Source organism: Mixophyes fleayi, chromosome 2 (assembly GCF_038048845.1).
Source record: "Mixophyes fleayi isolate aMixFle1 chromosome 2, aMixFle1.hap1, whole genome shotgun sequence".
In the NCBI taxonomy this organism is placed as follows: Eukaryota; Metazoa; Chordata; class Amphibia; order Anura; family Limnodynastidae; genus Mixophyes; species Mixophyes fleayi.
In genome coordinates, this window is record NC_134403.1 from 297,633,413 (window position 1) to 297,650,252 (window position 16,840).

Consider the following 16,840-nt stretch of genomic DNA (forward strand, 5'->3'; position numbering starts at 1 on the left):
TTGACCAATTGTGCAGATGATATATGGAACTGTAGAAATAAGTGAAAATACAATGCTTCCACACATTCTCAGATTTATTATACTTACAAATCCACAAAAAATAACTTTCCTTTCTCTGTATTTTTTGTTTTGAAATATTAATTCCAGTTTGCAAAAACAACATTAGCAAGTAGTTTGCCAAATAAGCACAATGTACAAGAATTTTACAGCACAAGTTACAATTCCCCCATTAAGACCCCTGTCCATCATCGATGCTGATTACTTTAAACAGAACCAAATGATTTTGAGTCTAAATATAAAAGCACCGTATCATGAAAAAAGATGTTGCCTAATCCTGCCAAGTATAGGGAAATACATATGCAATATTGTTGTCACGGATCCTGTGTTTGGAATAGGCCTCGAAGCCCCGCTCTACATAGACTTACCCCTAGAGACGTGCGGAGTCTAACGGTAGAGAGGTATTTACCAGGAATCCCTGCAAGGGAATATGAACTTAGCTGCCCTATAGCCGGTTGCGGTCCAATAAAGGGAATTAGAACAGGATGAGATGGAACCGTGGAGTGGAGCAGGACTGCTGGACGATAAATGCAGAGATTCAGGTGAACGGCAGTAAATCAAAGCGTTGAGGTCTTTAGAAAGAAAATAGCTGAGAACAGAACAGATTATGAGGGACGAGGTTCCTGCAACAATACCGCAGGTCTTGATCGTTGAACAAGTAACACAGGATACCAACTGAGAGGTGGTGAACTGCAGAGAACTGATGCACTGAGATCCCTGGAAAGCGAATAGCTTGAGAACGGGACCGATGCTGAGGACGAGGTTCTTTCAATAATACCACATGTCTTGATCGTGGAACAGGTAACACAGGATACCGATGTGCAGATGGGAGCCAGAGAGAACAGCGTCCTAACAGGTAAGGAGACCTGAAGATCTAGCACCTTAGTAGAGAAGCAGGTGCTTTAAACAGACAGAGCTGACAGGCAATTAGCCAATCAAGAGAATGCAGGAAGTTTTGAAAAGACCAGGTGTGCGTATGCTCAGTTCAGACCAGCAAGTGAATGCAGGGAGTGAGAACCAAGGGACACAGGTAAAAACATTGACCAAAATGCAGGTTAGCTGGTGCAATGTGTGACAATTGTCTCTGTCAACCATTTACACAGGTTCTGAAGTTTTTGAACACTATAGCCCCTACCTATTATAGTGAAAGCCTTTGTTAAGCAAAATCATCTGTTCTTGCTGGATTTTCTCCCTCTACATCAAAGGGTTAGACCCCACCAAAGAAAACTTGCACAGGGTTTCTTTGAACAGTTACCCTTTGCCTATTTACCATGAATAAAGTGGGTAGAAGAACCACCATTGTCAGATATAGCAGGGACTAATGAATGAAAACATGCTTTATTTACTTAAACAAATCATGTTTCATTCCAGATTCTGGCCAAAGTTTTTTCTTTATTTGTTTTATATATATTCTTAACATTTAATTTTAATTAATTTATTAATTTATTTTTTTGTAGTGGAAGTGGTAGCACTGTCAAGACTTCCAGTTCCACTGCACATATTTGATCTGGCAAAGCCAGTTAGTAAGTAAATAATTAAATATCATAATTGATTAAAATACTAGTAGGTTAATTGGTTGCTATCAAAAAATTGACCCTAGTCGCTCTCTTTCTGTCTGTCTGTGTGTATGTGTGTGTGTATGTTAGGGAATTTAGACTGTAAGCTCCAATGGGGCAGGGACTGATGTGGGTGAGTTCTCTGTACAGCGCTGTGGAATTAGTGGTGCTATATAAATAAATGAGGATGATGATGAATGCTGGTAGTTATAAATAACAGGAAAATGTAGTAAGGTGATGATACAAGGGCAGGCGGCTGCTAAGCCAAGGTCTATGTGGCCTTTCCACATGACCAGACCAAGGAAGTACTAGACAGAGCCTCCTGCCAAAGTGAAGTAATATATGTGTACTGTTTTGCAAACTGGAATACAGGAAACTACAGTGTGGAAACCACTCCTCTTCCCTTCCAGTCAATGGGCCTCCAGTAAGCATGATGGTCGTTAAGGGTGAAATATAGGTGTTAATGAATCAGCCCCTTGGCATCATTTAGTCCACTTATGGTAATGCCCTTAGCCCTAAACTGACCTTGGAGAATGGTAGCTCGTAGCTTTATAGCTTCACCTTGTAGACTCTAGGGACTGTCTGAGATATGTATATATTAGTATTGCGTTATAATGCCATTATTTATTTTTTATACAAATACGTTGACAATAAAGTGTACTTGAAGATTGGAAGAAAAATGGGACAAAAGCAAAGGCTCTCTAGGCAAGTTAAATTCTACACACAGGCTGCAAACAGGCTCTATACAATAGTTGTGTAAGCTAGGATAGTCCTGGAGCAAAACAATTATTATATGCACCTATAATTATTTACATTAGACAAATAAAAAGGGAACATAATTACACATTTAGTGCGCCTTTACGTTTACCAAATTCTATGTCAGGGGGGAGACAGTTCTAAGTTAGAAGACACAGACTGTGCAACGGCAAGTTTCTATTTTCTGAGGATACTGGGTTAAGTTTTTCTCTCCACATGGCCTTATTTCAATATTTGCTGTATGAATGTATGTATTTATATCACCCCAAGGATTTAGGCTATCCTAATGAATGGATTACTTTCAAATCCAAATGTCAATGATTCCTTTGGTAATATTCTTGGATATTTCAGCAGTTTATGTTACAATTAAAAACAAAAAAACTAAATTCTATTTGTCCCCATGACCCAACTCTTTCCTTGTTTTCTTCCTACCACTGTTTTAGTGTCTCACACAATGGTATAACCTCATCTCTTCCACTTTCAGCTGGAGTACCTAAATTGCTCTGTCCTTGGCCTCCTTCTGTTTTCAATCTACACTTTATCCCCTGGTAAAAGGATAGAGCCTATGGCTTCCGAAACCACCTCTACACTGACAATATTCAAATGAATCTCTCTACTCCCCAAGTCACTCATTCCTCGCCGTCTACTGTTACTAAATTCATATCTGCTATATTGTCTTAAATGTCCCCTCCCCATCTTAAACTAAACGTATCTAAAACAAAATTAGTAATATTTATGGAATTTCTCGTGCCTCATATCCCCAAATTTTTCATCAATATAAACAGCACAATCTTTACACCTGCTTCTCATGCCTCTGCCCTCCACCTTGCTCCTCACATCTAATATTATGTAACATCTTCTAAAAAAAAAGCCACCAAGGTCTATGTTTATATAATTATTATTTCATGACTTATTCATTGAAGCTCTTTGTTCCCCTTCACAGCTTGATCCCGCTTTAGTCCATTATAAATGCTGCTGCCAGGCTTTTCTACCTCACCAATTGCAACTGTCCCAGTCTGCCAACCTTGCAAGGCTCCGCTAAGGGTAAAATTGTAAGTAATGTCCTTAACCCACAGCCATCCACAAATCTATCCCGGTCTATATCTTTACCCTTATCTCAAAGTAAAATCATACTGCCCAGTACGCTTCTCCCAAGACCTGTTGCCACTTGTTACCTCCTAATAAATACATATACAGGAAAATTCGGGAGTGGCTCTTCTCCGTGAACTCTCTCGCTCCATTATTTGGTGCCCCAACTTCGATACCTTTAATTAGCGAGTGAAAACTCATCTTTTCAGAGAATCTACACTGTCTCCTCTTTTTTCCACCATTCTGCTTTTACACGTCTATTTACCAAAAGTTTAAACCTGCTTACCTCCACTTAGCACACTAACTTGTTCACTTTAGGTTGTAAACTCTAATAAGCAGGGTCCTCTCCACCCTTTTGCATCAATTTTTTAAGCATCAATTGTCTGTGTACTTCTTAAACGTGATACAGTAGTACAGAAAATATGAGGGATTTATAAATACTGAATGATAATAATAATAGGGGCCAATTTGGCCCCTGTACGCCGCTATACCATGAATAGTTATAATTCTGATATATATATATATATATATAAAATTTATGTTGCTTTTTTATTATAGGATTTCTTGTATTGTACAGATATTGAAATAAATAATGAAACCTTTTTTTGAGACTTATCTACACTAATGTTATTTCCCTCTTATTCTCTTTTTTTTTACTTTGGAAAATAATGATAAAACTGCTATAAAAAACAGCTGATAACTGTGGACAAAAGGCAGCTGATAAAAAAAACTGCAGTCCTCCTGTTGATAAGAAAACAGTACTCGATCACAAACATACATTTTTTCCTTAAAACTTGATTATATATTTTCCTATAAATGCAATTACATTACTAATTTAGAAAAATGAAATATTCAGTCTAAAGAGCTTGCCACTTAATCTCTTTGTTGTAGACTAAGACAAATAGCAGATGTTACTTATTTCTACAGAAACAGTTAAATACAAAATAATGGGAAAGTAAAACAAGTTCAAGGATTGAGCTTTGTTTAATTTGGAAGTACATTACACACATTCATCTCCTATGTTATACCTTAATAAAACAGCAATGCTACATCTCCAGCATAACCCCTGTCATTAGTATTATATAAAAGGTCAACATGCCCCCTCTCTTACATTCTCAGTAACCAACTCAATGATTTTGGAAACGTTGGGTGTGCCCTAATCATGGTAATCAAACCATGGGCTGGTCAGCAAGGGGCAAAAAACTGTGGCCCACCCTTATTGCTGAACATTACTATTCCCATTTCCAAGAAGCACAAGGGTTCTTCTTAGCCAGCCTGGTGCTGATGATGACCCGGGTAATACCTTGAAATAGCATTTACTAATGAACATCTCAAGATGGCCCTGAATTATGACAATCATGAGAGTGTTTTGCCTACTGACAATGAAAGCTTATTACATGCACTGGGTAACAATTTAATAATTGAAGTGTGTGGAGGGAGTACTTTGCATTACACTACTATTTCTAACTAACCAAATATATATATGTGGGGCTCCCATATCTTGGTTTTCCCAGCTCTGTCCCAGATTTCATGCCAGTAGAAATGCATGTATAACTTGGAAACCTTTTTACTAAAATACAGAATTCTAATACATCTAGATTAACTGGAGGTTATAAATACCTACAAGTCTACAAGCCCCAAGATGAACAAAACTTCATGTCCCATGGGTGTTGTGGATTCATATTTAAAAATGATGTAAGCACTGAGAAATTGATAGCTCCAATCAAGCCATGTACTCGATCCATATAGTTTAAACATGGTAATATATGTTGCTTGCACACATTATATAGTACAATACATAGTGAATATGCTTTTTCATCTCTCTTCAATGCTACATACAGTATAAAAGACCTTGAGGAAGTCATGCATCAGTTTCAAACTCAAGTGACAATGCAATTATATTTCAAAATGTTCAGATCAGACTGAGCAGGCAATCAGTTATGTGACTCATACAATATAAATGGAATCTGCAGTAATTCTCAGTGCATAACACAGATCTACTGTTACAGGTCATCATGATTGTATGGATAACAGATACAGCATGTAAGACTGTGAGGATAAGGTGCAGCTATCCATGGCTTAAGAGCTCCAAGATATCATATATCTGCTTGTGATGTGAAGGCACAATGATGTCAGAAATTACTTAGAAATGGATGATAATATCCAACTTTAACAGTCATATATATATACACACATATATATATATATATATATATATATATATATATATATATATATATATACACACACACACATATATATATACACACATATATATATACACATATATATATACACACATATATATATACACATATATATATATATATATATATATATATATATATATATATATATATATATATTGTAACAAAAGGAGGCATTTAGCCAAAGTTGAGGCGGTCTTAGCTTCATTAAGGTCAGCAGGGTTAACAGCTAACCCAGAGAAATGGGCCATAGCCATGAGGGAAGCCAAATATTTGGGGTACGTTGTTGGTCGAGGGTATGTCAAACCTCAGCTAGACGAAGTGGAGGCAGTGAAAAATTGGGCAAGACCAGAGAAAAAGTCACAGTTAAGAACCTTTTTAGGCTTAGTAGGTTACAACAGGCGGTTTGTAAGCCACTTCACCACTAGAGCTGCTCCACTAACGGACATGTTAAAAAAAAAGTTGTCCAGATAGATTAACCTGGTCTGATTCTGCAGAAACCGCCTGGTCTGATCTTCGGTTAGCTCTTTGTTCCTCCCCAGTTCTACAAGCACCGGATTTTACCCAGAGGTTCTTCCTCCAAACTGATGCTTCTGGTGTTGGCTTTGGTGCAGTCTTGTCACAGGAGAAGAATGGAGTAGAAAATCCTGTCCTGTACCTAAGTTGTAAGTTGCTTCCAAGGGAACAAAAATATGCCACTGTGGAGAAAGAATGTCTTGCCATAAAATTGGCTACAGAAGCTCTGCGCTATTATCTCCTAGGCAGAGAGTTCACCTTAATAACAGACCAGGCACCATTGAGATGGATGCAGAACAACCGGGAGGTAAATGCCAAGGTAACTCGCTGGTTCTTGGCACTTCAACCTTTCAAGTTCTCAGTAGAACATAGACCTGGGATTCTACACAAAAATGTAGATGCGTTGTCACGAAAATATGCGCTCCTCGCGAAGTCCGCGCCCCCCTACTTGGAGACGGTAGGGGGAGGGATATGTAACAAAAGGAGGCATTTAGCTGGCAATATATGCAGAGAAAGCAGGGAAGTACAGTAAAACATTTGTGCAGTAATGCACCTAGATTGAATGTAAAGACTTATGTATGAAAAGCAATAGTTTAAGTTTGGTTAAACTTACATGATTTAAAATCCTTCCTCTCAGCAAACAGGCAGGGTGTGTCTGTTAGTGCAAACAGAGCCAGGGATGGGCGTTTCCTTTTAAAGAGAAGGTGGGTGTGTCACCTGTCCATCAAGCTAAGGCTGGGGGAGGAGTATCAGGTATAAAAGTTTGTTTGTATCATTTGTGCACGGAGACCAACGCTGGGGAAGCTGGCTGGTCTTGAGAGAGAGCTGGTCTATGTATAGCTAGCGTTTAGGGTCTCCATAATTGCTGTGAAAGAATACGGTGTCAAAACATTTACCATCCTGACAATAAAACTACATAAAAAGGAAGAAGTTGTTTGCGTGTGCTTCAGCAGTAGCGGGCTCTTGCCACAATATATATGTGGCAAGAGCTCCATCTCGTTGACTATAATCAAACTAGGTTCGCTATTTTCATTATTTATCTCTAATTGAAGTCCGTAAAATCTTCGTATGGTTAGGCATCATTAATCATGAGTAAAACAATATACATATGTTCAAACCTACTCTCACGTAGGCTAATATAGACTATGGGTTGGGGAAGCAAAATGAGTTAAATGAGTTTGGAGCCCATTTTATAATGGATATTTCATCCGTTGTTTGGAAATAGAAGATTTTTGATGGAAAGGAGATTATCTCATGTGCCTTTTCCACATTATGCAATAGGAAGCTCAAACACCCATTTGATCTTCTCATTTCCAACAGCTAATGAAATGTTAATGTCTTATTTGTCTGTGTCGTTACTATGTCTAGAGTTAAGACACTTACTTCATTGATGCTGATCTCAGCTTCCACATACTGTAAACCTTTCTGCAGGATAGAGATAAGAGCTGCAGGTGGCACTAGTGTCCCATTGATGTTTGACTGGCTGATATGGCTTTCAATACCGAATGTGAACGCAGAGTGAGAGAAACCTGAAAAACACAAGAAGCAGCCATGATATTCACCAACAACACCCCTGCATTAAAAAATAACAACAACACAGATTTATAATCAGTCATTTATTCAGCTACTGGTTGGATGCACCACAGTATATTTCACAGTCTCATTCACAAAAGTATCTCAGTAGGTAATAAATTTCATATCAATGATGTGACATTTTCGTCTCTGATAACACACTCTGCTTATTCCTTACAGGCACTTTTATTAGCATTATGCTAGATGTCAATGATTATGGCTTTGAAATGACTGTGTCTGCACAGGAAATAAGAACATAATTATCTCCAGCATTCTAATTGATTCAAATCTCCTGGAGAGATAAGAGTGTATACCAGATCATGATGGGATATGCAACATTTGCCGTTAGTCATGTGACCAGTAGAGACATCCAGCACCATCCGTTAAACATATTAATGAGTCATCATCATAGGTTTGTGGCACCAAATTGATAACCACAATATAATTTATTTAAAAGTGATATACACAGCTCTATTTAATCAATGAAATATTTAAATTTCAGATTTAAAATACAGATAAGATAACAAAGGTCATTTTTGAAAGTGCAAAAGTGAGGCTGCTGTAGCACAAATGTGTTTGTGCCAATGTTTGAACAAACATGCTGAGTCTCTACGTCAACTTTCTGGTGTCTGCAGGATTGGAAAATGTTGTATGTTCATATCAAAATGTGCGTTAGGTGTACTCGTCTTGCTCATTTTACGCCACATGCAAAAGTTTGATTTGGTTTTGCAATACAAGAAATTTAAATGAGATAAAGGAGGTATTTATGGGGCCTATACTTTCAATGACAAACTTTTTGTACTTTCTAGGTGCACTTTATACAGGTTTAATGGTGACACATGTAATAAACACAGTCCCGATGTCATCGTCATCTCACTCTCTTAAATTGTTTAAGACAAAAATAAGGCTTTATAGAACAATAGTTGAGGAGGTAAAAAGGAATAAATGAAGAGGTTTGTCAGAAAGTGGTAGGAGGGTGGACTTTACATTGACATTTTTACTATTTCCACAATGCGCATTTACAGCTGGACCCACAAAAAGTTTTGTAGATCATGTTTACAGGTACGTTTCAAAGAGTATAATGTGGGCATGCTGTTTGTTATGTTATCGTTGTGCAAAACAAGAATGCCCTGCAGGCCTGTATGTCTTGTGGCTTGTTAATGAGTCTTATTGTGTGAGTCAGCCTGGGTACACACTACTGTGTTTTCTGCCCATTATCAGGCCAATCAGATGATAAACGACCAGTTGACCCAATATCACAGTACTGTGTACCATGCAAAGAGGAACGATTATCGTTTCAAAGCCCATTGTTTCATTAAACAAGATTTTTAAACTGAACTAAATATCTCGGTCGATGATAGAACAATGTCGTTCCAATTCTGAGAAGTGTATTCAGTTGGGTTGGGTACACTTGAACGCTGACGATAAAAAACAACAGAGAAAACTTATAAAAAAAAAATCAGATTTCATCCAAAAACGATTGCAATATACACAGACTTACCTGAAAACCGACTCTGCAGATTTGCGATGGCACCAGAAGGCTGACAGGAGCTCATTCCGAATGGACAGCTCTCCGGCAGTAGAGTTTGACGTCAGTGCTTTCTCCATCCATGTTAATTTAAAGCGGCAATGTCGGGACCCCGCAGGTTAATTGTTACCAGTTAACCGGCGGGGTCCGGACATTGTCAGCGTTCTGGTGCCATCGGAAATCTGCAGAGTCGGTTTTCAGGTAAGTCTGTGTATATTGCAATCGTTTTTGGATTAAATCGGATCATTAAACTGACATGTGCAACCATCTCTCTTCTCTGTGATTGTTAGATTTATAGGGGGTATCTGTGAGGGTAAATAACTGCTTTCTCGCCATTCACCAGTGATCAAGTTCTGTCTGGATCCATCCTATGCAGGTGATGGGTGCAGGTCATTTGCAATCTCTGTGTTAACCCATTAGTGACCACAATATTTTTTTCCCACATAATCAAATCGATGTTTATATTTATGACCCAGATGCAACAAAAACCCCCCTGTTATACATTGTTTGTATTGATGGGGATTTGATTACCCTACAATGACCCTTGTGATTAGATTAGGGTTAAGAATCCAGGGTGACCAACTACGCAGGGTATCTCAGGAAGTGGCATTGGACTCGCGCTCACGAACAGGATACAGGGGTGTTTGACATTGAGGGCTGCATATGGCAGCATTGGACTCGGGCGCATGTTCCTTGCAGCAGATGGTTATGACAGATGAAGAGCACAGATCTGAAGGTAATCGTGTCCAACGGGTATAGTGTGTACACATGGATTGGCATGATCTGGACTTTTTTTTCCCTCTCTTTAGAATGTTGCTGCAACTATCGCATCGTTAGAATTTTCTTGTAGTGTGTAAACAGCCTCAATATATCAGCCAAATTTCAACATGATATATGAAATTAATATTGTGGGTCTCTGGTGGAAAGCTAATCTGCTTAAAATAATTTTCTTCTAAGCCGTCCCTGCTATTGGAAGTAATTATATGTCTGAATTTCTTATAAATTCTTTAAGAATAACATGTTCTTATGTTTTCATTTGCATATTTCTTGTACAGTGTATAATCTAAAACCACACTGAAAAAGCCCTGCTGTGCGATTTGTGAGGATAACATATAAATTAAGGAAAGAAGTAATTCACAGTGCATTGTTGCTAGGAGTGATATTTATGTCTTAAAATGAAAAGAAAAGATTAACAGCTTGTTAAAAAGAAATGTTCTGTCATCACAACACGGAAGTTATAATACTGTATTTTTCAGAAAAGAAAGAAAAATAAGAATACTGTATGTTTCACAATATCATTGCGGACAACATAGAGATAGATATATATATATATATATATATATATATATATATATATATATATACATACACACAGGCTAGGGTCAATTTGATAGCAGTCAATTAACCTACCAGCATGCCCTTGGAGTGTGTGAGGAATCCAGAGCACCTGGAGGAAACCCACGCAAACACCGGGAGAACATAAAAACTCCACACACACAGATATACATAAATATAGATATACATATCTATATCTATATATATATATATATATATATATATATATATATATATATATATATATATATAGTTTCAAAGTACAATCTGCAGCAGTAAGTCAAAAAGATGAAATGTATCATCCATAGCAGCAAGTCAAAAGTAGCAACAAAATTGCAATACACTCATCTTGGAATGGCCTGGAAGTTAATAATAGTGTAATATTGTATGCTTCAGTGCTCTGGAGGCACCTTATTCAAGGGCTGCCATATAGATACTAGAGATGAGCGCACTCGGATTTCTGAAATCCGAGCCCACCCGAGCATTGCGGATCCGAGCCGAATCCGAGACAGATCGGGGTATTCCCGCCAATTGCAAAACTGAAACCGAGGCTCTGAGTCATAATCCCGCTGTCGGATCTCGCGATACTCGGATCCTATAAATTCCCCGCTAGTCGCCGCCATCTTCACTCGGGCATTGATCAGGGTAGAGGGATGGTGTGTTAGGTGGTCCTCTGTCCTGCTATATCTCGTGCTGTTCAGTTCTGTGCTGTGCTCTGTGTTCTGCTCAGTCCAGTGGTGCTGTGTCCTGTGCTCTGTCCTTCTGAGTTCAGTGGTGCTGCTGGGTCCTGTGCTGTGTCCTGTTCAGTCCAATGGTGCTGTGTCCTGTGCTCTGTCCTTCTGAGTTCAGTGGTGCTGCTGGGTCCTGTGCTGTGTCCTGTTCAGTCCAGTGGTGCTGTGTCCTGTGCTCTGTCGTTCTGAGTTCAGTGGTGCTGCTGGGTCCTGTGCTGTGTCCTGTTCAGTGGTGCTGTGTCCTGTGCTCTGTCCTTCTAAGGGCATTGTTATTTCCCCATTATTCCCAAATTATAAAAAATGTAAAAAAAAGTTTTAAAAAAAAATAACAAAAAAAGTAATTATAAAAAAAATAAAAATATCCCAAAACATTCCTGCAGTATAAGTCCATTGGTACTGCTATATTACAAAGTTCACTGATTTTGCAGTATAAGTCCATTGGTACTGCTATATTACAAGTTCACTCATTCTGCAGTATAAGTCCAGTGGTACTGCAATATTACAAAGTTCACTCATTCTGCAGTATAAGTCCAGTGGTACTGCAATATTACAAAGTTCACTCATTCTGCAGTATAAGTCCATTGTTGTTACTGCCATATTACAAATTTCACTGATTCTGCAGTATAAGTCCAGTGGTACTGCTGTATAACTCCAGTCCAGTGGTACTCTCCTGTGCCGCATATAATTTTTAAAGGCTTTGCCGAGTGTGTGTGGCTTCGGGGTACACTCTCTTGTGCTACATATAATGCAGAACAAAAATTTGGAGGATAAAGTAGGGAAAGATCAAGACCCACTTCCTCCTAATGCTGAAGCTGCTGCCACTAGTCATGACATAGACGATGAAATGCCATCAACGTCGTCTGGCAAGCATGATGCCCAATCTCCTAGTACAGGGCATGTAAAATCCAAAAAGCCCAAGTTCAGTAAAAGTAGCAAAAAGAGAAACTTAAAATCATCTGAGGAGAAACGTAAAGTTGCCAATATGCCATTTACGACACGGAGTGGCAAGGAACGGCTTAGGCCCTGGCCCGTGTTCATGACTAGTGGTTCAGCTTCACCCAAGGAACTAAGCCTTCCCCCCCCCCCCTACAAAAAATTTAAGAGAGTTATGCTGTCAGCAACAACACAGCAAACAACTCTGCCTTCTAAAGAGAAATTATCACAAATCCCCAAGGCGAGTCCAAGGGTGTTGGTGGTTGCGAAGCCTGATCTTCCCATCACTGTACGAGAAGAGGTGGCTCCTTCCACCATTTGCAGCATGCCCTCTGCATATGCTGGAAGGATCACCCACAGTCCAGTTACAGATTTGGCTAATGAAGGTGTGAATGTTGTACACCGGGAGGAGAATATTGATGTAGCTGGCGCTGAGGAGGATGTTGATGATTATGATGCAGACAGATACCAAATTGCCTTTCTCAATTTCTATTTATATTCTAGATTATATAACGGCTGAATAGTTTTCTATTTTACTCCTAATGGAGAGGGGATCTGATGCAGACAGATACCAAACTGCCTTTGTCCATTTCTTTGTATATTTGAATTTCTAGTTCTACAGTCTATGCAGGCTGCTTTTTTTATATTCAACTACAAGTGTAGGGCGGGGGGCGCATAGATAGCCACCAAAGTAACGTGGTCCATTTAATTTCACTTTCTAGCTCCACAGTCTGTGCAGCCTGCTTTTTTTTATCTTCAAAGTATTTACAAGCCTTGCAATCTAAATTAACTAGAGGTAGTGACGTGCTAGAACTCCACCCTCTATATGCTGCAGAGGATGGAGGAGCATCAAAAGGCCATTCAAGCCTACACAGCCACCTACGACATAGGAAAAGGAGTGGGGATGCGCCTGAGTCAAGCGCACTGGAGAATGATTTCCGTGTTGTGCAAGGGTTTGCAGCCATTTGAACTTGCCACACGAGAAGTCAGTTCCGACACTGCCAGCTTGAGTCAGGTGATTCCCCTGATCAGGCTTTTGCAGAAGCAGCTGGAGAAAGTGAGGGAGGAGCTGATACACCATTGCGATTCCACCAAGCATGTAGCTCTTGTGGATGAAGCCCTTCGTACGCTTTGCCAGGATCCGAGGGTGGTCAGTCTTTTAAAGTCAGATGAATACATTCTGGCCACCGTTCTCGATCCTCGGTTTAAAGCGTATGTTGTGTCTCTGTTTCCGGCGGACACAAGTCTACAGCGGTGCAAAGACCTGCTGGTCAGGAGATTGTCCTCTGAAGAGGACCGTGACATGCCACCAGCTCCACCTTCATTTTCATCACTGTTTGTGCAGTTCCAAAAAAGAGGAACTGCCATTTCTATTGCTACCTTCTTTCTTTCTGTATTTCCTGTGTCCTGTGGAATGTTCTGCTAAGGGCATTGTTATTTCCAAGTTATCCAAAAGTTCTAAAAAAACAAATTAAAATTTATAAAAAAAATTGTAAAAAATTAATTTTAAAAAATCAATAAATAAATAATAAAAAAATGTCCAAAAATAATTGGAAAAAAATATTACAAAATTTTTAAAAAATCTAGCTTGTACTGCTATTTAAAAGTCTAACTACGATCATTAACTGTTGCTGTACCCAAAAATAATAGGTACTGCTATTAAAGTACAGTCCAGTGGTACTCTCCTGTGCCGCAGATAATTTGTAAAAGCTTTGCCGAGTGTGTGTAGTTATGTATCACAGGTTTTAAGAAGAGGCACAACACTGACAACCTGTTAGAGAAACTGAGGGAAATAATCTCTCTGTGGCTCACCCCACTTAGATTCTCCTGGGGATTCGAATAACTGCCATTTCTATTACTACCTTCTTTCTTTCTCTATTTAAAAAAAAACAAAAAAACTGTCATTTCTATTACTACGTTAATTGTTTGTGCAGTCACAAAAAAGAGGAACTGCGCCCTTAACTGCTATGTTGGTTTTAGACGTCCATCCGGTGTCCGCCATCTGTGCACTGGAATTCAGACCAGTTTAGGGTTTTATTATTATATTGTGGCCCCGGTACCAAATTGGGTACCGGGGCCACTCCACTACGCAGTCCAGATACTTTTTTGGTGGAATTTAGACCAGTTGAGTGTTTTTTTATATTGTGGGGACCACTCCACTACGCAGTCCAGATACTTTTTTGGTGGAATTCAGACCAGTTGAGTGTTTTTTTATATTGTGGGGACCACTCCACTACGCAGTCCAGATACTTTTTTGGTGGAATTGAGACCAGTTGAGGGTGATATATTGTGGCCCTGGTACCAAATTGGGTACCGGGACCACACCACTATGCAGTCCAGAAAGCTACCTCGGTGAAACGTTTTGGACTAAAAACAATATTGTGAGGTGTGAGGGTGTTCAGAATAGACTGGAAATTAGTGGAACTGATTGTTATTGAATGTTATTGAGGTTAATAATAGCGTAGGAGTGAAAATAAGCCCAAAAACTTGATTTTGGAACTTTTTATGCTTTTTTGAAAATAAATCCGAATCCAAAACCTTAAATCCGAACCAAAACCTTTCGACAGGTGTTTTGCGAAACAAATTCAAACCCAAAACATCAAGCAAATCCGAACCCAAAACACAAAACACGAGACACCAAAAGTGGCCGGTGCACATCCCTAATAGATACTGAGCACAGACCAGTCAATAACGGCACTCTGATCACTTATTAACACCCCCCACCATTACATTCACCTGCGCACAGAACGTGCACACTAGCTAGCAAAAAAAAGGAACAAAAACCACAGCACCAAACTACAAAAATAACCAACCAAAGCATGTATGTATGTATAACCCCATCATGTATATACCACCAAGTTATATATAATCTCATGTATTTAGATGTTACAACACAAATGTAGATTACGAATGCTGTTTAATTCCCTTATATTACCTGTTGACCTTTAACAGATCACATATCATGGACACTGAAAATCCTCCCATATAAATGGAAAAATATAGTTATTCCATCTGACTTAGCCAATCACATATATAGGGGTATATCATAATCATCACCATTTATTTATATAGTGCCACTAATTCTGCAGTGATGTACAGAGAACTCACTCACATCTGTCCCTGCCCCATTGGGGCTTACAGTCTAAATTCCCTAACACACACTCACAAACAGACAGACTAGGGTCAATTTGCTAGCAGCCAATTAACCTACCAGTATGTTTTTGGAGTGTGGGAGGAAACTGGAGCACCCGGAGGAAACCCACGCAAACATGGGGAGAACATACAAACTCCACATAGATAAGGCCATGGTCTGAAATTGGAGTCATGACCTCAGTGCTGTAAGGCAGAAGTGCTTAGCCACTGTGCTGCCCAAAATTTACTAAACTGCAGGTTTGAAAAGTGGAGATGTTGCCTATAGCAACCAATCAGATTCTAGCTGTCGTTTTGTAGAATGCACTAAATAAATGAAAGCTACAATCTAATTGGCTGCTATAGGCAACGTCTCAACTTTTTCAAACCTGCAGTTTAGTAAATATACCCCATAGTGTGAAATTCACAGATGTTTCCAAACATTTTAAAACAGGTCAAAAAAAAAAAAAAAAAAAAATCCCCAAAAACATATAAACTTTCAAATGCTGGTTATATAATCTCATTCTACAGAGATACTAAATAGCTGATCACATGATCGGACTACGTGCCTAAACTCATGAAGTCAAAACAATAAACTCGCTCCCTTAAAATCCCCATACCTAAAGGAGAAGAGACATGTATAAATACAGTTTGTTAGTATCTCCAAAAAATCAGCATGGAAAAGGTCTCATTGTATATAATGTATTAGGATAGCTGATCCCTGTGTGCAATGTTGTTAGATAGCCAATCACAAGATCGGTCATGAAAGTCAGCACTTGAAACGGTTTAAAATAGCAGAAGCCACTTCCATGATAACCATATTGAGTCGGCATATCAGACCACTACATTGCCAGTCATGTGATCATATAGTGCCATCTGCAATATGGATCATACACACAAAACCAAAATCAATCATATATAAGGAATATTTTGGTAAAAAATCCCAAAATCAAATAAATCCTTACAAAAAATATAAATAAAAGAAGAAACAGAAAACATAAAAACACATAAACAAAACTATTGAGTGAAAACACAAAAACAAATTAAATCTATAATAATTAATAAAGAAACAGATATTACAAAAAATGCCACTTTTCTAAATCCATGAATGCTTATGTTCAATAAATATTCACAATGTTTGAATCAATACAATAAATGTACATTCATCTACTGTACAACTATTAGAACAAAAACCTAAAAGTAGAACCATACTCAAAAAACCTTTACACAAAGGCTCTATAAAAAGAGGGACAATTCTTAATTTAAACCATAGGGTGTCACTGCATTCACCCAATGGATCAAGCGAGCTTCTTTTGTAATTACAGTTTATCATGATCTCTTCCTCTCCGTAATAGCAAAATCTGATCAATTGTCATAAATCTAAATTGAACAATTTTATGATTGAACTGAACAAAGAGGCATGATACTGGT

General features: G+C 38.6%; 1 protein-coding gene across 1 annotated transcript in view; it reads right to left on the bottom strand.

Moving 5' to 3' along the window:
- Positions 1-16,840, bottom strand: part of TBL1X (transducin beta like 1 X-linked) — a 232,472-nt gene that overhangs the window by 19,842 nt on the left and 195,790 nt on the right. Inside the window, exon 5 of the mRNA XM_075196467.1 lies at positions 7,565-7,710. Coding sequence (XP_075052568.1) covers positions 7,565-7,710 — 146 coding nt within the window. The remainder of the gene's footprint in view (positions 1-7,564; positions 7,711-16,840) is intronic.